This window comes from Semicossyphus pulcher, unplaced genomic scaffold, assembly GCF_022749685.1.
Source record: "Semicossyphus pulcher isolate SPU_LCO1_2020_fin unplaced genomic scaffold, fSemPul1.0.p SCAF_15, whole genome shotgun sequence".
NCBI lineage: Eukaryota > Metazoa > Chordata > Actinopteri > Labriformes > Labridae > Semicossyphus > Semicossyphus pulcher.
In genome coordinates this window covers 9,877,634-9,902,691 of record NW_027211659.1, presented here as the reverse complement: position 1 = coordinate 9,902,691, position 25,058 = coordinate 9,877,634, and the positions used below count along the sequence as shown (strand labels likewise).

The window sequence follows — 25,058 nt, the reverse complement described above, 5'->3', positions numbered from 1 at the left end:
TCTGTGCTACCATTAGGTCATATCATTCGTCACCATAGCATCTCATTTCGCTGCTATGCTGACGACACAGTTATATCGCTCCATCAAACCATCTAAATACAAAAAGCTAGCCACATTACAGAGCTGCAGCGCTGATGTGAAAGACTGGATCTTACAAAACTTCGACCCTGAGCACCGCAAGTCAAGCCAATGCTTGGTCTCCTTGTTCCACACATTAATGACAAAAACCTGTGTTATCTTTGCTAACTAGCTAAGCTTTGGACAAAACACAATAACTGGTATAATTGTGTTTCTACTAACTCTATAGCCAGGATCGGAGTAATCTCATCTTGTAGCAACACAGAGAAAATGATTTGCTTGCTTTTATTTCCTCACACATGGACGCCTTGTTCGACTGCTTTAGATTTAGTCAAACTTCAAGCTGTGCAGACTCCTCCTACTTATGACTTAGAAGGCTTTACATGGCCAGGCGCATGAGTACATCAGTGACCTTTTAACTCCTTACCTCCCAAAAAGGCCTCTGAGATCAGAAATCGACCACCATTGTCAAATCAACCTGAAAGATTTACGTATGTTGGACTTAAGAGTCCAACATATCTGCGAGAAAGTTTGGGTATTCCCGCACCAGTAGTGGGGGAGAGTAATGTCGAAAGAGACGAGACAGGAAGAGAAAACCTGCAACAGCGAGTTGACGTGATACAGTATGCAGGAAGGCAGAGATGGCAGTATGGTGGGCTGGGGGAGGTGAAGAGAGGACAGATGGAGACAGAGAAGGAGATGAAAGAGAGAAAGAGAGAGGCAGAGTAATTCTGTCACTAACAGTCCTGCTGTCCTCCGTACAGGATATGACCCTCATCGTCCCCGATCAATCAGTCACTATCATTTCCGATGCCAGAGTTCTGCTACCAGCATCTGTTTGCCTTGACTGAAAAACATCAATCTTATAATGGGCAGGGGATGTAAGGTCAAGCCCTGACACTCCCCCCTCACCAGTCTTCCCCCTGTTTGTCCAGCCTCCTGCTACATGTAGCATCATCAGTATTATACTGCTGTCAATCTTGGACCCACCCCCCCTCACTTTTTGTCTTTCCTGATCCATCTCATATCTTCTTTCCTTCTGGTCGACTCCTCCTCTCAATCTCTCCCATCCGAAACCTCGGTCCTGCTTTCAAATAGGAAATCAATAAGTCCGTTTGTGAAAGTCGCCCTCGCTCTCCCTTTTTTCGCTTACTCACACACACACACACACACACACACACACACACACACACACACACACACACACAAACAGCCACATATGCAGTAATATGCCTTGAATCATATCCCAACAACACAAACACAAATCATTCAATCCTGAATGTTCAATCCTCCTTTTCATCCCATCCTACTCAAAGACACTGCACTGCGGGAGTGAAATAACACTCGCACTGGATTACACTGTGAGAATGACATGCTCAGGTGCTGCAATGCATACCACAACTAACTGACACCAAGGACAAGAGGAATGCAGGGGAAAAACTGAGGAGCCTGGACGTGTATTTGATCACTGTAAGTAAGGAGGGATGGGGAGCCCTTAGACCTTTAGGTTCCCTGAGAAAAGCTGCACACACGTCGGATTTAAACTTTAACGGAAATCTTGTCAAACAGTATTTTTGAGTTTTACAAAAGAAGAGACGCTAAGTGGTCGGATGTCAAAATAAACATCTGGTTTACTTCCCCAACTCCACTATAGAGGAGCAAACAGCTGCTTTCCTGAACACTGGATCCATATGGTGGACGGACCCCAAACTGAGCCCCAAGATTCTCTGTGAGAACAACTAACGTTGTCCCAACAGACAACTAGAGATCTCCAAGGTCTACACTGGACAGCTGGTTGAGCAGCAACGAAACTTTCCTTGACCTTTCTATTTTAATAAATAACAACGATTTGGGACGGCCCTTGGTGTCTCATACAGACGCACAAGGTACCCGTCATAGTTTGCATGAGATGCTACAGGCTTTCAACTAAATGTAGAAACCAACCATTGAATGTTTGATCCTCAAAGAAACTGCTCACAGTGATGTTGTAGAAAGACCAACAGAGTCCACTTTGGGTGGAAGTCAGGGGCAATGGATGGGCCAAACAAGGCAGGAACTTCACGCAGGAGATCGGGGTTTGAGTCCAGCATATAATAAAGTCAATGTCTGATTGTGTGAACCTACCCCAAGATGCTTTTAACCATGTTTATTACACGGCTTTCTCAAATACTTGATTCTAATTGGTTAAAACGGCATTCCGAGGTCTTCTTTTTCTTAATAGCAGACCATTGCTTTGAAGAACAGACCGTTGCTAGGGATGCGGCTCTAATCACAATATCTGGAGGACTAACTTTAATCATATCAACCCACCGAAGGAAGTCCGGTAAATTTGATGTCGGTCTGTTTACAGAGGGGAAAAAAAGAATCCATTTCATAGCAACCTGTTCACTATACATTATCCCTTCAATTTGTTTTTGACAGAAAGAAAACACACGGTACTATAGCTGAATGACCTACTCCACTTTGTGGGTTGCAGTGCCAGTCTGTATTTGACGACCTGGGATGAACGTGTTGTAAATACACAACAATCACTGTTGTGGATAGTCTGTGTTTCTCAAAGACCTTCAGGGTCCTTTGGGGATTTCCTTCCTTTGTGCCGCTGAGTTTTATGCTCTCTAAAGAGCGTGGCCCTGAAACAGTGGAAGCTAGCATAAGAGTGCTAAAAGGGGGATATGAAAGGGTACTGCTGTAAATCCTGCCATAAAGAGAAAGGATGGGAGACAGCTTTATCCAGCTAAGAGCCTGCACAGGAGGATTAGGGCTACAGGGAGCAAGATAGGGGGAGGAGGATGTGACGAACACGGGCAGCGATTGTGTAATGGGTAACCACCTTGATAAAAATGGAAAGAGGAAAAAAATAGGGGGGAAGAGAAAGGTAAAAATATGGGTAAAGTGTAAATACAAAGGTTAGACTCTGTAGGATTACAGCAGGGAGGCGATATCTACACCAGACACATTTAGGCCCTGCAGTGGAGAGCAACACAAACACACACATACAGTAGCTGTCTGGACACCATAAAGCTCATCCCTACTGTCTAAATACTCCGTGACTGCTGTGTCAGCTGAGCTCTGTGGGGTTCCTGGGGGCATGGGTTCATGGTACCGTAACACAGAGGAGAATTTGGTGTATGTTGATAGGTCTCAAGCACGCATAAATGACTGCAAACAGTCCCAGTAAACTGTCCCATATGCAAGACACGCATTAAACCCCACTTCCTTCTTTCTTTTTGTGTGTATATTCAGGTGTGCTTTCATGCTTTTATGTATGAATGTTTGGCCCTGCACATGTCCTTGTGTGTGTGTGTGTTTACAGCAGAGTGTCACAGGGTTGGGAGTGTTCCAGTTCCTCCTCAGTGATTTAGAAAAGTCAATGACAGATGAATAATTTACAGAGAATCAGTCAGAGGTTGTCGATGCACCTGTAAAGCAAAACCTGCGACAAAGGAGACAAAGCAGGACAGGACCAAAGCGCCGTCCGTGTTATAAAGGTAGTTTGGAGGAAAAAGAAGAAGAATGAAGCAGAAAGATGGAGTAGCAGGATGAAGAAAGGGACACAGCTGCAGACGGGGGCTGAGGAAAAATTGACAAAAGGGTTTTAGATGAAGTGGGAACATTCAGCAGGTGAAAACCCCCACTAACCTCCCCACCATCCATCCACTACACACACACGCACGCATGCACACGCAGGACAGGTGAAAAACTATTACAAAGAGGTGCCGATAAGACCCTCATCATCAGGTCAAGCTCCCCTCCATTCCTCTTCTGTCTTGCTATTTTCCTTTTCAGTGTTCTATCTTCACCCATCAATAACCCCCCCTCCACCCCTTCCCCGCCCCTCCCCCTTCCTCCTGCTCCACCCACAATCAAATTACTGTGTCAGCCTGGAAGAGGTGCCGGGGTGAGGATGCTACTTGTTTACCTTAAAATCCTCAGGCAGACCTCCAAACGTACTGTAGCCGCTCGCACACTTAGAGCCGGCATCATGAAAGGCTCCTCGGTGTTGAGGTGGTTGCTAGGTGCTACTGGAGTAATGATGTGAATAATTAGGCTTCATAATGAGGACTGCGAGGAGGACAACACACTCTCATTTGCATCAGTTTGAAAGGATGCGTTGAGTGTAGTTTTGCCTAAATGCAATTTTGGAGGTTTTTCTAGCCGACCTGAAAGACACTTTTTAGGAAATAAAGGTGAACACACGCCGACAGAACATCTTTAAAGCAGAAGACCGCCAAACCTGATGCCAATGAAACGAAACAATAGTGTTCTTTAATCACCAGAGATGGATAAAAGTTTCCAACATGCCTGAAATTATTTACATCGTCAAAGCAAAATCCAATTTCTGTTATTAAGAAGCTTCATTCAGAACCCTCTTTTCTATCATGTCTGAATGTCATCACTGATCAACAGGATATCAGGGTATTTCACGTAGAGCAAAAAAAATAATGCTTATTCACTTCATTGATTGACAGAAAATAAATTGGTTATTTCTTTGGTTGTCAATTTAGCATTTCAAATGTTTTTCAGGAAAAAAACTGCAGCTCTTAAAGTGTGATGTTTTCTTCACTTCAACTTTCATACATGACGGTAAATTAAATCATTTTGCTTTGTGGTTGAACAAAAATGATTTCAATACATATAACATTTTTCCAGAAAATGAGCTGATTCATTGAGAATTAAAATGATTGTTAGCTTTAGCCTCCAAAATAAAAGGCTTTCAAGTTCAAGGCTGAAGTCTTTCAAACATGAAAAAGTATGCTTTCACAAATTTTAATTAAAAAGAAACGCTTCCACATTTTGTAAAACACCCTCAATTTCTTGCCAGGTGTTAGGGAAGATCAAAGATACTCTTTTGGTGTCTGTGCGGTAAAGGAAGCTAGCATCATCAACAAGTTAGCTAGCTAGCTTAACGGGGAGAAACAGCCAGCTTGGCTCTGTAACAAAAGTGACAAAATAAACACGCCAGCTGGTGTAAAACTAACATATTGACATATTTTATGTAGTTTGATGAACTTGTTGAAGAATTCAACCATTCAAATTTGAAACTGTAGCCTCCCCTTAAAAAACACAACTGTTTGCCTTGTAGCTAAGCCAAGCTAACTGTCTCCTGGATGTATAGCCTCACATTAATGGACAAACAGGAGAGTGGTATCAGTATTCTCATCTAACTCATTGCATAAATCTGAATAAGTGAACTTCCAAATATATCAAACTTCCTCTTTTAGACTCTTTCCACTCTACATACTGAGTAAATATCAAACGGAAACGGCTACAACATCCCTGCCTGCACTCATGCATGCAAAAGCACACCCTCACTCAGCGTACGCACACACACTCATCCATTGACAGAAAGCCTGATTAAAATGGAAAGGATTAGGCCGGACCAGGTGCTCAAATGAATTGTTTGTACAAAACCCAGAGAAAATACAGTATGTCAAGGGATCTGACACAAACCCTTCATGCTGCACACATCACCGGGTATTCCCTCTAATCCCGCCATTCATTTGTCACTCTCTCCCTTCTGTTTGCTGTCTGCTTCCTGTGTGTGTGTGCTGTTGTCAGTTATGCTACAGTACGCCGCGTATGTACAGTATGTGTGAGTGTAAAGACTGAATGTACGTCTGTCTATCTTCCCTCTCTGTTCTGCTGCGCTCTCTCTCTCAATCAGGACGTGCTGTGAGCGGCTGTAGATGATGATGACTCAGTAATGTGAGAATGTCAGCAGAGTCTGAGAACTGTGACTGGTTTCTGTCGCTCTGCCAGTGATGCTTGGACTGTAGCCTTCTCTGCAATTGTTCACATGTAGGTGTCTTTTATGCGGCTAATAATATATTCAATCATACCAGGCTGCATGAAAATCAAGCTAAAAGACACCAGAGGAAGAAAAACTCTTTAGCCGCACAACATTAGCAGCTTAGCGTGATAGCTAGCAACTATCAATAAACTACAACAGACACATGCATGACTCAGTACAGGCTCACATTCACACCTCTTTCTCACAGATCAGTGCCCTTTCACCCACATGGATCGCTCAGTGGTTACATTGATCAGGGATTAGATAGAAGCCGTAACAGCACATAATGTGCTGTAATGTTTCAGGGCTTTCTTCTCGTTGCACTTAATGTGACAGGAACAATGAGGCCTGATTTCAGTGTAATTTCAGTGTCACTGCAGCAGCCAGTATTAAAAGGCACAGCCCTGTTAAGTAGCTATTTCAACAGCTGATGCAGTCACACGGCAGATTATGTTTACGTCTAGGGACGTTTAGGGACAAAACTTAATGTGTTAGTTGCTTGCTTCTCTGTCAAATTTTTAGCTACCCGAATAGCTGTCTGATCTGTCAGATATGCAGGAAGTGTCAGCGCTGCTACTTCCCTCTCTGTTCATCAGTCAATCTGTTCATTATAAACTGTGGTATCCAGTAACAATGAGTCTTAAACATCCCCAACTACCTGCACCAATCGGATGCTTACAGGTTTAGCTTCATATGGATGAAGTTAGAGGCTAATTGAGAAGATTAAGGTTAGTTGCAGAGGATTTTCGAAGAACAACTAATCCTGCTATTTGTGCCTGTAAACAGGAAGTGGATGGAGATTTGTTTCTACTTGTCTAATATGAATCAATTCTCGCCTGGTTGATGCAGCTGGGAGAGGTAAAAGCTACGGTTAACTCTAAGCTAAGGTTCCAGCTGCATCACGGTAACCATCAATTATTGGGTGAGAGGCGGGGTACGCCCTGGACTGATCACGAGGCAATCACAAGAGCTGACACAAAGAGACAGACAACCTTTCAGGCTCGCACTCACACCTACGGGCAATTTTAGAGTCACCAATGAACTGAGCATGTCTTCTGGAAGCTTCCGGAGGGAACTCACGCATATGCACGGGGAGAACATGCACACAGAAAGGCCCGCTTCGTCCATACCGGGGTTCGAACCAGGAACCTTTTGTATACAGACTCGTGTATTAGAGCCTCATTGCAGTTTAATCCATCCAACTTCACAGATCTACTGATGTTCCTGGTGATAGATTGCATTGTATAAGACAAGTACCTACTGTATGTGCACCTATTACATTGTCGGCCTCATCATAGACACTTACATTACCCATGATGCAACTCTAACAGCTGAGAGATCAGATTCAGGCGCGTTATGATAGCAGCGGCTAATGTAGCCTCTAGCCACTAGCCTAAAGCAGACTTGAGGCGAATGATCAGATTTCACACAGCTCTCTCTAAAGCGACAAATGGCTGAACACTACAGCGATACGCGTGGACTCCCAAATACCAGCGAGCACATTTTAAACAGTAAAATCGATGAGCCCGCCTTTAAAACTGCATTTAACAGTGTGATTATCATGACCCCATTTATTGTTTAACTCTCACTCAGTGTGACTGCAGAGAAGTTTCACGAAAGGACCCCGTTCACCTCACACTCATTCATAATTCAGATGCCTCTACTTCTAGCCGAGCTTGTAAATGAGCCGTGATGTGCTGCTCTATTCCATTACTCATTCAATATGAACAACGCCATTAAAAAGCTTATCGACATAACTCTGTAAATAGTGTCTAAATAGCACATAGTTGCACTCTCTGCTTTATAAACGGCTTCCACAGAGCGGCTTCAATGAAGTTCTGATTGAATGGAGCCCATTTTTACCCATGACTCATTTCATTGAATAGCAGATATCTGTTCCTTTTAATAAACAATTCAGTCGAAAGATCAGTGTCACGCTCAAGCACAAGGACTCAATTAGCATGTGAAGCGCTGTCACGCTAGCACTTGTGTATCTCGGATGTTTGATGCCTTAAAATCAGTCTCCTCGCATTATTTTTAATCCAATTGTCCTCCTCCTTTTGTTCAATAACTAACACGGCATGACGCTGAAGTGGCTAAATTGTCGAGCTAAAAAAAAAAAGGGTAGAAATCTGTTCCGCAAAATCCGCCTGTTTTTAATCTGAAGTCCTGAAGATGCTGCCTGTTTTCTTCAGCTATGGCCTGCCTCCAGTGTTTAATGCGTTTTATGTGGAGTCAGTAATCAATCGCAGCTTTTTCCCTTCTCTCCAGCCACTTCTCTCTCCTCACTTTGTCACAGAAAATCAAACATAACACATCACCCACTCATCAAACCATTCGACTGAGCATACCAGTGAGACAGAGGAGAGCGGAGAGACAGAAAGCGAGGAAAGTGTGCATTTGTAAATGTCATAATTTGTTTATGTCGTCGATCGTATTGAATTGCATTAAAAGAATGCAACTTTGATCATGTTATGAGGACTACATCCTGCATTCACACACACACATGCAGGGAGATGCCCAAACAGTTGACTTTTTCAGCTAACCTAAGCGGTACCCACGCACCAAGCAAAGAGGACAGAACTCCTCCATATTTTTACTGAATGAGGGAGAGGACTTTCTTTCAGAGTAGTGGCCTGCAGTGAAAAAAAAAGGAAGGGAAATATACAGAGAGAAAGAAATGGGTGTGGATGTGCTGATTGGAGCCGAGGCCCGGGGCTGCGAAAGAAGGGAGCTGTACGATCTCATTGTGCTGCGCAGACGGGGGAATAGAGGACGACGAGGAGGCGTTTCCATGGGAGTGCTGCTGTGTTCTTCTCGTACAGACGCATTCCCTTATCTCCTGCCTGGGGAGAAACAAACACTGGCAGCTCACATGAAGGGGAGTTTCCCCTGGATCTATTTGAGCTGCGTACTGAAGCAACAGAGCCCTAATTGAATTTTAGGGAGAGAGAAAAGTGCAGGGCGGGCAGGACGGCCATGCTGTCTGTGGTGTTGATAGCAGAGAAATCTGCATTATGTTTGGTGTCGGAGCCTACTTTCATTTTATTTACATAAAAAAGCTGCCTGTTTAAAAAGCATCAGTAGTTAAGCACAACATCCATCTGTTTTACTGTGGATGTAACAGAAACAAACGCTGAATCAGTGTTTTACCCCTGAATGTTTGTTTGGCCCAAATTTAACTCAACGATTTTTAGACCAGACTGTCAAAAAAACATCTCACCATAATAGTATTACACAATCTCCAGTCTAAAGCCATCACAGGCAAGGGCATCTTAAAGGACGTGTAATAAGATTGAAAGGCTCAGAGGAGCGTCTAAGTGACCTTGTGGCGAGATTTTCTTTGTCCACTGCAGTTTCAACTATTTCTGCTAGAAACGCATTCATGTCGCCCTCAAGATGATTTAAATTCAATTTCTTATAATCACTTTGGCAACCTCTTATAAAATCTCGAGCCGTCATCAGGTCAAAATTTCAACACGCCTTATAATCCCTGCGAAACAAGTGGCATCCCAATCAGCCTCTGCTGGGCTTTGATGCTAACTTGTATAAATAGACCAAACTGTAGCTGTGTCCCAATCCAGGGGCTGCAGCCTTCGAAGGTCATATGTGGCAGCGGTGCGTCAAAGGCTGTCCCGTTTCCAAGGCTCCTTCAGATCCTTTTCCCGGGCCTCGAAGGATCCATCGTGCGACCTTCGCGGCCCAGTGTATCACGAGATTCATTGCACGCCAGTTCAAACAAGATGGCGGACTCTCAAGCAGCCAATGAAATCTCAAAGTGTTTTGTTTAAACTCAGTCGAATAGCTAGCGATACAAACGAACCTTGAGCAAGGGCCCGCTAGCTACCTGTTGCTAGGTGACAGGAGCAACGTTTGGTGACGCCAGGGTAAGGGCGGGAACAGCTGGTGACGCAAACAGGAAATCCTCCATAGAGCAGACCGTCTCATTTCAGTTCGGCATGAATGACACATCCTCCGTAGACCGCCTCCTTCGAAGGCTGCAGCCCCTGGATTGAGATACAGCTTAAGATTGGGGCTATGGTAAAGGTATACATTAGCAACATTAGCAATAGTAGCATCTTGGTAGGTAGCCTTTCCAAGCTGTTTTTATCAGACACTGACAGATATTGCATTTTTGACTCTTATACTGACACCGATATTGGAGTAGATTACCGATATGGCAACCGATACAGTGAATTTTTTAGTTGGAATGATAAAAGTCCCTTTTAAATGGTTTTTCACTGATATCACTATGCAAAGATACTCAGAAGTTTGCTTACTCACACAAACAACCTTATAATAAAGATCATTATTACACATTAATGACCAATACTGCCCACCGTCTTCTCAGCTGTGGCGCTCTGCTACCTGTGCTGCAGACAGTGAATTGGAGCACACCGCATCGTATGTTCCCAAACAAAGATTTTATATCTGCGCATGTTGGAAAACATGTAAACCAGTCCAAATATATCTGTGATATCGGCCTGATATTATCAGCCAACAGATATATCTGTCAGGCTCTACTTCTTATCACTGTTTCTGCTTACTGTATCTCTGTCCTGCTCATCCCTACATCTCGTCGCAGCTTCTTGCGGTGTTGTAACGCTTCAGATCAATAAAGTTTTATCCTATTTCTTCTCAATTTTACTTTGACATACTCCAACGGGGACTTTTCGTAATTCCTCTTTATTTAATGGAAAACGCAATCAAATTGTCATCACTGCGGACTTAAAACACAAACCTAAACAGCTGAATCTAATAAGGCTTCAGCTGAACCGCCTCGTAGAAATATAGAGTGATGGAGGAGAAACAGGGAATGAATAAGCAGAGAGGCTGGGTGAAGGAGCACAGTGGGATCCGTGTGGACAGGCCTGTAATTGAAGGGAAGGAAAGGGCCTTAACCTAGATCAGTATCTATCACTCCGGCAGAAAAAAAAAGAGCTCAACACCCACATACATCAAGACGGGGAGAGGGAGGGAGAGAGAGAAACCAAGGCCCCTGATGGGAAGTGAGTCTACAAGGAGGAGGGAGCGCGGGGTGGAGGTTGTGTACAGACAGATTCTGGACACATGTGTACGTGTGATGTTGGTCCCTCAGAGCCCTGACACAGATGGGAGGAAGACAAAGAGAGGGGATGTGAAAGAGAGCGAGAGACAATGACAGATAGAGGGAGAAAGGAGATCAACATGTTGAGATAGAGCCCTGGAGACAGAGCCACCAGAGAAGCAGAGAATTATGGGAGTGCAAATTAAATTACACCGGAAGGGACAGTCAGGTCTGGACCGGCAGGAAACACTGCACATGGGGCTCTTTGTGTGTGTGTGTACCAGTGTGTGTGTGTGAGTGTGTGTGATGTAAACAGGTACATATAGAGATCAAAAGGTGTAAAAAACACACAAAGGGAAGAAGACAGAAAGAAAAGGAAGCCAAAGAGAGGGACGGAGCGTAGCGTGCTTCTTGCATCTTTTGCCAAGCACACATTAAATAATCATAAACGTACTTAAGGATACAGAAAAGCCATTTGTCCAAAACCTTCTGACACTATTTCTTGTGTTTTGTGCACTGGTGTACATGAGGAACAGTACAGGCCACACAGCACCATAAAATTATATGTTTTTAACCCTGTGTGTGCTAATTTTTCCATTCTTAAATCTCAAATAAAGGTCTTTATAAATGATTTTCTACAACAATCGAGAGCATTAAAACTACTGTAAGGAGTTTCTACCTGTCTCAATCTTATACTGTTGCCTCTATATGACCCACAAAAGCAAACCAGACTATTGAGGAATATTGTCTCTTTCTATTTGGTTACTTTATCCCGCTGTCCGATCCCAAAAAGCAATTTACAGCAAGCACATCGAGGGATCAAAACACGGCAAGGTTTTGCATTGAGTAGTAGGTCGGGGCGGCTATGGCTCAGAGGTAGAGTCAGTCGTCTCTCAATCGGAAGGTTGGCGGCTCAGTCCCCAACTCCCTCAGTCAACATGTCAAAGTGGTCTTGGGTAAGACACTGAACCCCAAACTGCTCCCGGTGGCATAGCCATGGGGTATGAATGGGCATAGATCTGATTGGAAATAAGGCCTTTGCCATCAATGTGTGAATGGGTGAATGTGACATGTAGTGTAAAAGCAGCTTTGAGTGGCCGCAAGACAAGAAAAGCGCTATATAAATGCAGTGCGTTAACATTTAGCCTGTAAAAAGGAAGCAGGAGGAGAGTTTTCTTTAGATATAACTATGCATGCATGTGCAGCATTGACAGGATTATTGAGGGATTAGGAAGCAAAGAATGACAACAAGAAACGGACAGAGAAAGAGCATGGGCGAAAAGGCAAGTCGATCTTGGAAACTGATTCTGAATTTGCCCTCTTTCTCCTTGACAATAATCTAATATGTCTGCTTTATTCATTAAACACACAGCAGCAAGTCGATGCCGTGCACAGTCTACCGAGGTAACATTCATGATGGCCTTGCTACTGAGCTGCATCTTGCCGTAAAGACTTAACATTCCTAAGGAATGTTGATAACTTGAGCGTATTATTTATACCAAATGTGTTAGCTGAAGGCTGAGTGAGATGTATAAACATCCATCAACCCATCCATTTTCTTCTGCTTATGCAGGGTCGGGGTCACGGTGGCAGCAGGCTAAGGGCCCGATCAGAAAGAGCGCGTTTTGCAGGCTCTGAAACGCGAGGCTTTTTTGTTGAAGCCTACGGTTAAAAAAAAGAGCAGCTCACAGCGCTTTTTTTTTCTACTGTTGTTAAGGCAACCGAATCATAGCTGTCATTAACCTAACCGTTATATTGTAAACTGACAGAAGGCCCACCTCTCCTTTCATCCAATTGGACAATGGGAAAAAACGCCCATCACGTCGGGCGCTTTTCTGCTTGGAGTTGAAGTTTTATCAACTCAAGGCGCTCAGAGCGTTCACTCAAAAACTTGAGGCGCACAGAGCTGAAAACGTGAGGCGCGCTGCTTTTGCATTGCAAAAGCGTGCCTCTCATTTAAAACAATGACAAAAAGCCGCCCCCAGCTGCTAAAAGGTGCTGTCTGATAGGTCCCTAAGCAAGTTAGCCCAGACGTCCCTCTCCCTAGCAACTTTTACCAGCTCCTCCTTGGGGGATCCCGAGGCGTTCCCAGGCCAGATGGGATATATAATCCCTCCAGCGGGCTCTGGGTCTAAGTATAAACAGATCTAAACAAAGCTAACTTCATATTAGAGTTATTCATTTTATACATAGAGATGAATAAAAGTTCCTGAATCACTTTGCATCAGGCAAAAGAAGTGTTATTTTTATTTGCTTTCAAAACAAATGCACATGCAAGCCACTAAAAGATCTTTACGACACCACTTGTGTCGCTTTGTCCACAGGGGCCACCAAAGATGACCCAGAAGGTCCTGATAGCTGCTTTAAGCTAACGTCGAGGTGTTTTGTGGACTTCATTTTCCCCGACAAGTTATCGCCAGTGGTTGCAGGTGTCAGGCTAGATACTGTTCTTATTTACCTGCATAAATATGCTGTTAAGCAGCAGAGAGTTTGAGTGGTCATAGGAAATCCTAACTACACCCACAATTTGCATCTGTCTATAAAGATAAGTAGGAAGTTACGTCTAATTATGTATGTGTTGATATTGTTGCCTCTTTGTGACGGATCCCCGGCTTCTTTTTATCTCTCTTACCTACTTTAAATTCATCTCCTAATCGCACCTCACAAGTCAATTATCCCGCCTAGTTTCTTCTCATCTCTGTGCTTATCTGTTCCCTATTAATGCACACCTTCAGCGTACACAAACCCCACGTGATGTCACAGTTTCACTTCATTTGAACCTCTCGGAAAGAAGCCGTAAGCAGCTGTTTAAAAATGTGGATGAAGACATGAGTGGACGGGGGAAAGATCGAACAGCAAGAAAAGATTATTTCAAGCTGTGCGGTGTATTTTTATTGTCCAGCGGAGTGTTTCCTCGAGGAGCAGCGGTTTGTGATGCAGGCCCGGGGTGCTGTGCTTCCACAAAGGTCACACGAACACTGGAGCAGATTAGCAATTCAGATTGGGCTAAAGGGGCTAAAAGGCTGCTGTAGCCCTGCCTGAGTCTGATTACATTAGCAAAGAGTAGGAGTGCAAATGCAAACCGCTGATTAGATGGCAAGAAGAAGGAAGCAGCTAGGATGTTCAAGGAAACGCATGTATTCTCCGACAAACGGGCAGAACAATAAGGTATGAGTCACAATAAACAAACATATAAACAGCACATGAATCCATTGTGATGGTTTATCCTCCCACTAACTATCATCCTCACACACACACATGGATTATCAGCACTCACAGTCCAGCACCCTGACCATCTGCCCTTGTACAACATCCATCTTGCAGAGATGAGTTATGGCTGCAGGATCATTATGAGGGGCCGTTTTTTTGAAGGAAGATTTCCTGCTTCCCTGCCAGGTTTATTCCCTGTAATGTGTAACAGTGCTTTCATGGTGATAATGCAGCTTTTCTCATGCAGTCTTTCTTGAGAATCTTAATGTTTGGCACCAGGAAAAACATGTTACAGAGCAGGTTAAAAGTTCAAATAGAGCTTTACTGTACACTACATGCAGTTGGAAATGCATGTAGATGCATAGAGTAGAAGCCAGAGTAACATCTCATGTGTCCTTGTCAGGCTGTACTGCTACATTCCTTAACCAGATTCCATACTTTCCATACCAAAAATTCCCAATCCTGTTTATAAAAAGCCCCCAAACTGCATGTTTTCCATCATTCAGGCATTCTCAATCATTAAGAACCGGCCTGATTTAGCAAATCATGTGTGGATAGGGGTGAAAGAGGAAGAGAACATGCATGGCAGGTGTCAAGAAAAGAGGTTGATCATGTATTTGCACTCATAAAGTCAGCCACAAAGCCACATCGCTGCCAGCCGTTCTAAAAAACAATGGCTATCGTTTCAAAAGCTGTTTGCAGGCCCTTCTTTCAGCACCATGGACAGCAGCTCAGCACGCTGCACAGCTGACAGGGAAAACACAGCCTCTGCAACAGTCCAGTGCACAACAAATGAAACAGATTGAAGTGTAATTCCAGCAGTGCATCCCCACCATGTTTCTGTTTACAGGCCGGTTTTCATTGTTCAACACAGCCGAGCGCCTCAAGTCACACTAAAGTAAAGCGCGTGGGCGTGTGTAGATGATGCACACTCGGGTATGCTATGTTGTTGACATGCACTACATGTTAGCGCACAGCCTGAGATATGCACTGCCATGTTATTGGAGCAACAAGCAAAGTGGGAACAATACAAAGCCTGGATTATAGGTGCAGAAATCGCCTGTCTGCTATTAACGATAATGAAATGAGCAGCTCTCTCTCTCTCCCCTCATCCCTCAGAGCTGTAGTGCAAGCCTGACCCTCAGTTCAAATGTCAAAGGTCACTGTGACATTCACAGTTCACACAGAGTGGTCCATGTTATTTAAAAAGATTAGACTTAGAGACAGAGAGGCGCAGAAAAAAGAGAGCGAGACAGACTGGATGATGAAGACTGCAGGAGTCTGTTGACCTGCCTAAACTCCTAAAAAAATAAATACCAATATACTGACAGATATGCCCAACGGTTGCCATGACGACTGCGAACCCACCCCCTTAGATGCACTTGTGAATGTGCACGTGTGTGTGCGTGTGCCCGGCCTCGTTGGTCCTACCTTGCATTCCTCCATGCACGTCCTGACCGAGTAAACATCCGTCTCGTATTTCTGAACCAGCAGCTCAAACTCCCGGTAGTTGTCCTCCGCCTCCCGGTCCAGACGCTGATAAGCCCGGATACACTCGCTGCATCCTTCCCCCTTGGTCATATCCAGGGTGCAATTCAAATCGTCCAGACTCGTAAACCCGTTAAACAAATCCAAAAGTGAGTAGGAATTACAAAAAGAAAGGTACAAATCGCTCAGATTCACGTACGCCAGCTGTGTCCCCTCGTCCCCTCCATCGGAGAGGCCCAGGCACACGGTCTGCGCGTCCGTGAAAGTAAAGCAGTCTTTGAACAGGCTGTCAGGGTGACAGGTGTCCATTCGCCACAGAGGTTTGGTAGAATTCCCTAGAAAAATAACATCTTGCTCTCTGGCGAGGCGGCGGGGGTCGGGTGTTGTTGGGATAGGGTGTCGGTGGAGGGACTTTCGGTACTCGCCCATGTCCGTAGTTACGAGCCCCTCGTCCGGCCGCTTGTCTCGGGTTCGCGTCAGTTTGGCCTCGGCGCAGAACCACAAGTGATCAGAGAGCAGGACGGTGATGAAGAGCAGAGAGGCCAGCGACAGTCGCCATCTCTGGGCCCGCTCCGACTCGGTAAATGGCTTCTCGTTCTCTCGGGGTGCAAACCAGTATTTTAAGCCTTCATCATGCTGCCGACGCATCCAAGCACCCCTGGTCATATTTTAGGAGAGTGCTGCCCTGGCCGACTCCACCGCGGGGGCTGCTCTGCCACAATACTCATTGACTTGGGGGGAGATGGACTCCGGTTGGTTCTCCTCTGTAACAGTGGGGTGCCGTGCCTCCGCCGGTCCAGGGCGCTCCTCTTATTGCGCCCGCAGCAATCCGTGCTATTCCGATCCAATTAGCGCGCCCGCACAGATTAAGCTTCGCGCTGCCGCATCCCGGCTCTCCATGGCTCTCCGGGGGGAAACGGCGTCCTCTTTGACCGCATGCCCCCCTCTCCCTTACCGTCCCTCCCCGGGTTTGTTCTCTCGTCGGGGGCGCAGGGAGACCAGCTGTTGCGAGCCTCTCGGTACTGATGCTGCGCGTCTGCCGCCCCTCGGTTGGCAGATTGACTTAAAGGAGAGCAACGAGCCCTTCCGATGCACGCAGGCTGCTTTCTCCGTCCCGTACCTGGGCGAAAAGTCTAGAATCCTTCCTCCCGGTGGCCATTGTCATCTTTGACCGCGGTTAAGTTGCCGCCATGTTCGTCTTGAAACACTTTTTCGGAGAGCTGGGTCTGTTTGCGTCATCTCCATCGTTGCGATAGCTCCATCGTTGCGCAGTGGCGGAGCTGCTTATTACCTATATGCACACAAACACACACACACACACACACACACACACATGCGAGGGGGAGAGAGAGAGAGCACAGGCACACAGAAAGGTGGTTAGGGCTGCTCACTCTGCTACCTCAGGAGTGAAATGTTGTTGGTAGGACACAAACACACTTTTGGCGACATCTTGCTTTTGGTGCAGGATAGACGCGAGCCCATTCACAAGAAAAACAATGCAGTTACAAAAATATATAGTGATTAAGAGTCATTGATCCTGCAGCCTGTGCATACAATAAACCCACAGATGACACTGCTTTTTTCCCTCTTGGCCGGAGGAGACAGAGGTGTAATTAAAAGGTGCAGAAAATAAAGTGAAAACTAGGCGAGCCTGAGCGCAAAGCAGCTGAACAAGCAGAGGGTTTCCACGTACCTGCTCTTCTGCAAGCGTTAACCCATCTTATCAGCTGTGTTGTGTTTGGTCAGTGGGTTTTAAACAAACACACGACTTACAGTATGGCCCTGTATGCAGTGTCCCTCTGTGAGTGTGAGACCGAGCGAGAACGAGAGAGCAGGACAGGTAGGCAGTTGCTCTCAGGGCACTGAAAGTAAATTACAGTATTTATCCTGCTCCTTAAAGCTACTAATCATTGTCAGTGCGCATGGCTTGGAGTGCAACCAAAGAGAGTGTTGCTTAATGTTAATGGGCTGTATATTGGGGATAAGACAAGAGATGATTAGCTGATTAATTCGTGCTTAAAGCAGGTCTAGAGGCAGCTTATCTGCTATTTGTTGTTGAAAGGGGGAAAGTGCTCATCTAATACCAATCCAATTAGTTTTAGTGGAGCCAGTGTCCCCCTGCCAAAAAAGAAGGGAAGCAAAAACATACTGAAATAGCCTGAAATCTCCCACGTTGTCATATTACAACTGCAAATAGAAACGGATATTACTGGAGGTTTGACAAATAAAAGTAGGAAAACTTTTAGTTCTCTGCTCATATTGCTGCCTATGAGCAGGGTTGGGGGTTAGGGTTAGGCTTTTTGGTCTGTTTTTGTTTGTTTATTAAAAAGGTAAAAAAGCCCAAATAAGTCTATTTAAATTTCAGGTTATAACTCTGTAAAAAGTAATTAAAAAACAAGGGGTGAATACTTCTACAAGGCCCTGTATTAAAGCATTGGATTTCAGCACCATGGATAGCTCCCCAGTTACTTCTCCCTGTGTGGAAGCAGCTGGTGTCCAGCTTCCTGTCGCAGAGGTTTACTCTGTCAAACTGCCCCTCAAACGCAACAAAACGAGCTGTTTATTCCCTCTTGTTGTGGCGATGATGGCACTGCACCTTCGGCTGAGAGCACTCCACAGTTGTTTAAGCTAAAAAAAAAACACAGCGTCAGTAAAAGGAGACCATTTCACACAAGGAGAATCAATTTGCTTGATGTGTTTGAACCCCATGTTCTCTGATTTCACCTCTGGTTGTAATGGTGACTGAAAGTTCACAGCGCAGGGATGGATTCTGGTAGGAACATTAACCGGATTTTGAAAGCCGCTGATAGTGTTATGGCAAACAGCTGTTGTGTCAGTGCTTCAGGGTGCTTGAATGCTCATCATTCATCACTCCTCACTCGCTCTGCATATTATGTCACTGCAGGATGCTGCGATCGTGCCTCGCGGGGATGGGTGTCCTATATCGGATGGGATTGTTTAGTCTGCCTTTAAGTTTAGTTGCTCGATTTCGTGCTCCATCTTTGACCCTGACTGGTGTGTGTGCGTGCCTCCAGCTGTTCTGTTGATAAACATATGGATATACCGACCTGGCCGGGAGTCTCATAATACCACTTCCTGATTGGTTCAAGCTTAACGCCTGACTTATGTGAGCTCCTGAAAGGTGGCCAATCAACAACATACGGAGTGTGTGTCTGGCACAGCGGAGGGCTGTCAGTTTCACACTCTCCTACCTGTGTGTGTGTGGAGGAGACAGAGGTATTGTGGTGGAGAGATGAGAGACAGAGACGGAGGAGAGAGAGAGAGAGAGAGAGAGAGAGAGAGAGGTCTGTGAGATGAATGCAGATTGCTCTGGCCCGGAAATCTGGAGCCATCACAGTAACAGTAAGAGCTGGCAGACATGACTCATCCAATACCCATGCCGGGGAACATGTGTGTGCGTGTGTGTAGAACTGATTGTATTTCCTCGCTGAAGCGATACAGGTGCTCTTGCTAAATCAAAGGTAATTTGCACAGTCTAGGGCCTTTCCTTTTTTCTACTTGTTGAGTGTTTCTTGAGTTTCTAGGAAATCAAAAGCACCATTCAGTATCAAACCTCCTTCTATGAATCTATTTTCACTGCATTGTCCCTTCTGGCTTGCCGAAGGTGCTTGAAAGTACATTTGTGTCATTCAGATTTAGCTGAACCATTCCTAAATAAAGGTTTTTAAACTGATAGAAAATAACCAGACGGAGGGTTTATTGCCTTTCTGGTCGTCTTTTGACGTCATCTCAATTCTGATCCAATTCATAAAAAAGATTCTGTTATTTCTCCAGCAGGCTGCTTAAGCCGATGCTGACACATTGCTTCTAAAAATATACATTTTCATGAACATTTAAAGTGTTTTGTCAGGATCTTTCTGCACCCTGGTGTTCACTATCTCATCATTGCAATGTGTTTCTCCACCCGACAGTGTCCGCGATGCAGGCAGACGGGAAGGGAGGAGAGGTGGTTGCTCGACAGGACCGACTGACAACAAGAGGAGGAGGAGGAGAATGGGGTGAATGAAATGAGACAGGTGACATCATCCGAACTGTGCCAGTTGCTGACTTGTGTCAAATCTACAACCTTCACACCTCCTACACACTGTGTCAGTGTGGAAATGGACCTCTTTAAGTGGGTCTGTCCCTTTATCTCTTAGCTGGTTTTAAGAATCACGCTCTTCATTCTCTTTCTCTCCTCTTCCATATTCTTTCCTCCTCCTTTCAAATAGCCTGTCAGTGTTTCTCTCCCTCCTCTCGTGCTGCCACCATCTCTCTCCCTTCCTCTCCCACTCAGCTGACCCTACACGACTCTTCTGATATGACTCTTCCTTAAGCTGTCGCTCACCATCACCCTGTCTTCCTCTTTTTCTCTCCGTCTCACCCTCCTTCTGTGCTTTTATCTGCCTGAGGCCAGAGCGGCGAGAGAGAGAGAGAGAGAGAGAGAGACACAGGCTCGGCCTCTCTGATTGGTCGGAGGAGACAACACCCTCGGCCTGAGCTTACAGTCCTGAGTGGATGTAACACTGACAGGAGATGTGTGATTTCAGGTAAGTGCATTATCCCACTCAGGACTGGGCAAAATGTGAGCACCTGCAAAGATGCATTGTGCATGTGTGTGCATGTATTTGTGTCTTTTTGCTCTCGTGTGCTTATTCTGCTGCTCTGAGTGTGTGTCTCTATGTTTATAGTATTTTTTGAATGGATTAAAATACAGTGATGAGCAGTAGCTATTTATGCATGTATATAGATGGTAAATGGACTGCACTTATATACAGACCACTGAGAGCTCTTGAACACTACATGTCACATTCAGCCCTTCACAGAGGCCACACCAACATCTCCACATGGACTTTGAGGCGCCTTCCCCGTAAGTGTGTGAGTGCTGTCCCACTGACCAATCACAAAGTGCGTGAGGGCTCTCACGCGGCCTTTTCGATGGCAAATTGGTACGGTAATTCGACGGTAATTTGGTAGTTACCCAGAATTCATAGCCAACTTGGTGACGTATACAAACGTGATTGTAAATGTACACAAATGTTCGTATATTGAAGTAGTTTTCCAATAAAGTTTGAACGAAAAAAACCGGAATGTAAACAAATTAGACTTAGACTTAAATAGATGTATCTATAAGTGACAACATGTAGTTCATCACTTATGTGGTTATTTATAGCACGCTTTTCAGTTAAATATTTGCTCGTTTGCTAAATGATGTAAACACTGTAATGTAAGACACAGTTACCTGCCGCGAGTTGGCTTTTCTTGTAATTATTTAATGGCGCATCTTCCAGACAACATGTGATGGCGTGATAATGTGTCCATTCCTGATTTCTATGCAGTTCTCGCCACCCATCTCTGATGGACAGGCGTTAACATTCTTATGTTTATATAAATGTCATCACGTAGCTTTGTCTCAAACCGTCGACTCTAAAAATTTATATTTAATTTCGTAGTTTTTTATATTTACAGCAGCATTGATGCGTTTCATCACAGTACAGCAAAATAATTTAGATTACAGCTCAAAAAACACGTTTAAGTGTGCAGCTACTCTTTAAAGCACGTGAGGGTTCAGTGCTGAGGCTTTAGGGTGGAGATCAGGATTAGGCCAAACACTGATGGCTGCTATGCAAAGTGCCGATGTCCAATCAGGGAGCAATTTAGGGTTCAGATCCTTGCCCAAAGACACTCTGACATGTAGACTGTAGCAGCCGGGGATCGAACCCCCAACCTTTCTATTGAAATATAACCGACTCCACTGAGCCACCGCCGCTCCGTATAACTACCTTATATTGAAAAAAAGACCAGCTTCAGATTTTTGTATAATTAGTGAAAACGTACCAAAGTTTGATCGATAGTTTTAGACTTTTAACCATATTTGTCTTATTTTGAAGGCAGGATTTTTTTATGCTCTTAAAATATTCTAGAAATGTGCTTACCTTCATTTATAACCGTCACCATTACCTTATAGCGAATGTATTTGAAAGCAGCACAGCTTTATCAGATGCATAGTTGTTCTTCACTTTGATGTATCACCCAACCAAAGAAAGACTCTGGAGTCCACCAATTGATTTCCAACCCTACAGAAATTAATGGAAATCATTAAATGGCAGCCTGCAAGGTGAAAAAAATCCATGTAAAAAATCTGCTCAGAGAGGAGTAAAGTGTTCATGATCTGCTATGAATTTGATTAAACATGTAGAATTTGGTATTCTTACAGCGTGTACTGAGTGTGAGTGGTGGTTGATAAGAAAAAAGGACATCTTTCAGGCCGCTCATTGGTCCCTGGAATCGAGCGGGATTAGGCCGATGATGGAGATACCATCATGCTGTCCGTCCGCCCACCCCACCCACTCCCACCTCTGCTCCGCCTCAGGGTTTTACTCTCCCAATCGATTGGCTCTCCCCATTTCCATTCCAGGAATCCCTCAGCGCCTTATCAACGCAGCTCACTTTCCCAAGGACGCTGCCTTTTTCTATTCCCAGAGCCATGATCCCGGATTCCTGGCTGATATTCCCACCGTGCCATCCAGTTCGAGCAGCTCCTCCAACTTCAAAGAACATGTGTCTGACAGAAGAGGCTACTTTTACTCTGGCAAAGAAACATACAGAATACAAATATACAGCAGAGGCCCAGGTATAATTAAGTAGTCACTTTAACTGCTTATTTACGCCGGTCTAAACAGTATATGATTCAATATTCAGAACACGTCATCAAAGTTCTCTGAAACACTGTTTAAAATGTGACTAACATAATTAAATATATATGTGTGTGTGCGTTAGGTTGTGTTGTGTTCATCCTGTCTTACCCTGATGTTGCATCACTGATGGCCTGAGACTGTATCAAGATGCTCTCACAGTCTCTGAACAATCTCTCACACAGGGAACGATTGCTCGCTCTGCAAAAGGACAAACAGGCCGTAAAAATGATAATCGTGCACTGATTTAACTCTTTTTCAACTTTTGGATGAATTGCCGAGAAATGTTGGACAGACATTATACATTTCGAGCTGGTGAATCCTGATGTCGTTGGCGACTAAATGGTTTTTCCTCGAGCACAACAATGAGGTTGACCTTTGTGGTTTGAAGGAAATATATGAATAGTTAGATTTGCTTTCATGTAAATAAATGTCTGTTAATTCACTATCTACCACCGAATGAGGTAACACAATGGTGATTGAGCCTATGGCCCACTGATGAAAGCTTTTGCATTTGCTGTATATAGTATCATTACAGACTGGGTGTCACAAGCGGCGCCCACTTAGTGACGCGTTTTCCATCAGCCAGCAGTGGTTGGTCTGCCAGAGAGGGTAGGCGGAGCTAAGCGGCTGCTTTTCCGGTCTCTGCAAGTGTTGCGAGTAAACAGTAATCTACTATGGCTGAACAAACAAAGAAAAGATCAATGACTACAGATACAACTTCAAAAATAAGTGAAAATCCAAAGAAAAGGAAACAAACTCGACGCTCAGATGAAGGCAAACAGTCTAAAAAGGAAAGCGACCATCAACGAGGAAAATTATGAGTTACAACCGTAACAAAGGGAGCCAACCGTGGACGTCACACATGCAACTCTGTCTAGATATCTGGGAAGTGTTCTTCCGCAATTACTGTTCATCGCAATAGGTGTCGCCAAAGAGAACGAAACTGAGATCTTCAAGATTACAACTTTAAGATTAAAATCAAAATGTGTCCAACACTCTAGTTTATGTCTAAATCCCAGCAAACTTTCCTTTAACTCTAAGCCATACCATCTGTGTATTGCTAGTTAGCAAATGTTAGCATGCTCACATGGAATTGGAACGTCATGTTCGCAGGCTTCTGCAACATCACCAGAAATGTTTTTACAAAGAGCGGCATTAGGATGAAGCTAATCCATTTAGCAAAGCAATTTTATTTGCTTTAAGACGCTTAATCAACCCAAAGATTTGTACACACATTTCTGAGGAGATCTGCAATGATTGAAGAGTCTCGATCAGCCCCACTAACACGGTTCTGCTTCCTTCCAGATGGAAGGAGCAGGCCCCGGTAACATCAGCTTCAGCCCTTGAGTAAACAGCAGAAGGCCGGATTTACAGGAACCCCAGGGCTGTGAGAGAGGCTCCACACTCCTGCAGAGAGAGCTGTGGCCCAGCCCCAAAGGATTTTTGTCATCAAGCATCCCAGCTGTCAACACCAACCTTAGCTGGACCTTCAGTACCTTATTTCCTTCCCTGCCTGCCTATCCGTCCTCAGCTCCTCGTCCTCTATCTTCCTGACTTAAAAGTAGAGATAAACCCGATGTGAAGTAGCTGTTCTTCTGCATTTGCACAGAGCAGTTGGTATCACTTGAACTTAGTATTCTTGGAGTGATTTGAGCTCACATCAAAATTTCATAAGCTGAATTTAATGGGACAACAGATTGAAGACCTTGGATGAACCATTTATTAATGCAAAGCATGGTAAAGGCTCAGTGTGTGAGTAGGGAGAATGAGCCTGGCGTTTCTAAATGCATTTCCTTCTCGCTAATCTGTGCTGTCAGAGAAAAGCACCTCCTGATGAAAGGGATATGTCTGCCCCTGGATCCAACAGGAAAGTGTGCGTGTGCGTGTGTGGGGGGGGGGGAGAAATACGCATTGAAGCCTTTGAAGAACTGGGAGTGAAGTCAAATCCTGGCAATCATGGAACCCGAGCAGCATCCAGCGCCGAGATCCAGTCACCTCTCATCCTGTAGGAGTGGCGTGTTTGCAGGAATAAACATACAGCTACTACCCAGATTGTGCCGGGGATGGGGCTGGAGAAAGGCCAGGGTAGCTCTGCTCCAATCCCCCAGACTCATCTCTCCTTCACTCGCCTCCTCCTCTCTTTAGCTCGGATATACTGAGCCTCGGAACATCACCGAGCAGTCTCTGCCACTGTGTTGAATCACAGCTCACAGGGTAATCTCGCCGGTCTGTACGATTTCTTCTCTCCGGTCCCCGTCTCTCTCTGTCATCGCTGTTGTACTGTGTAATTGCAAAAATGATCTGCAGTGGAAATTAGCTTAAATCAGATACAATGTATCTGCAAAGCGACTTATGTAACAATAAATGTGCTATCACTGCTGCTTAGCCTCACTGCTTTTCATTTGGTACTTGAGCGGCTTCATTTTCAGCCGAGCCAATCGGGCCTGTCTTTGATCAGCACGAGGCCAACATTTAAATCTTTGAATGAAATGTATTCAGCTATTGGAGTGATTGCCATGACATTTGCAGAGGTGGGTTGCACGGTGGTGCAGTGGTTAGCAGGTTTGACCAGAGAGTGAGGAGTTTGCATGTTCTCCCCATGCATGCATGGGTTCCCTCTGGGTTCCTCCGGTTCCTCCCACATACCAAAGACATGCTTGTAGGCTCTTTGGCGACTCTAGATCAGTGTTGCCAACTCAGCGACTTTCTTACTAGATTTAGCGACTTTTTAGACCCTCGTGGCGAC

General features: G+C 44.8%; 1 protein-coding gene across 1 annotated transcript in view; it reads right to left on the bottom strand.

The window, feature by feature from the left end:
- LOC138592840 (NALCN channel auxiliary factor 1) overlaps positions 1–16,280 on the bottom strand; it is an 86,411-nt gene extending 70,131 nt beyond the window's left edge. Inside the window, exon 1 of the mRNA XM_069663723.1 lies at positions 15,558–16,280. Within this exon, the coding sequence (XP_069519824.1) occupies positions 15,558–16,280 (723 nt within the window). The remainder of the gene's footprint in view (positions 1–15,557) is intronic.
- Positions 16,281–25,058: the final 8,778 nt, after the last annotated feature.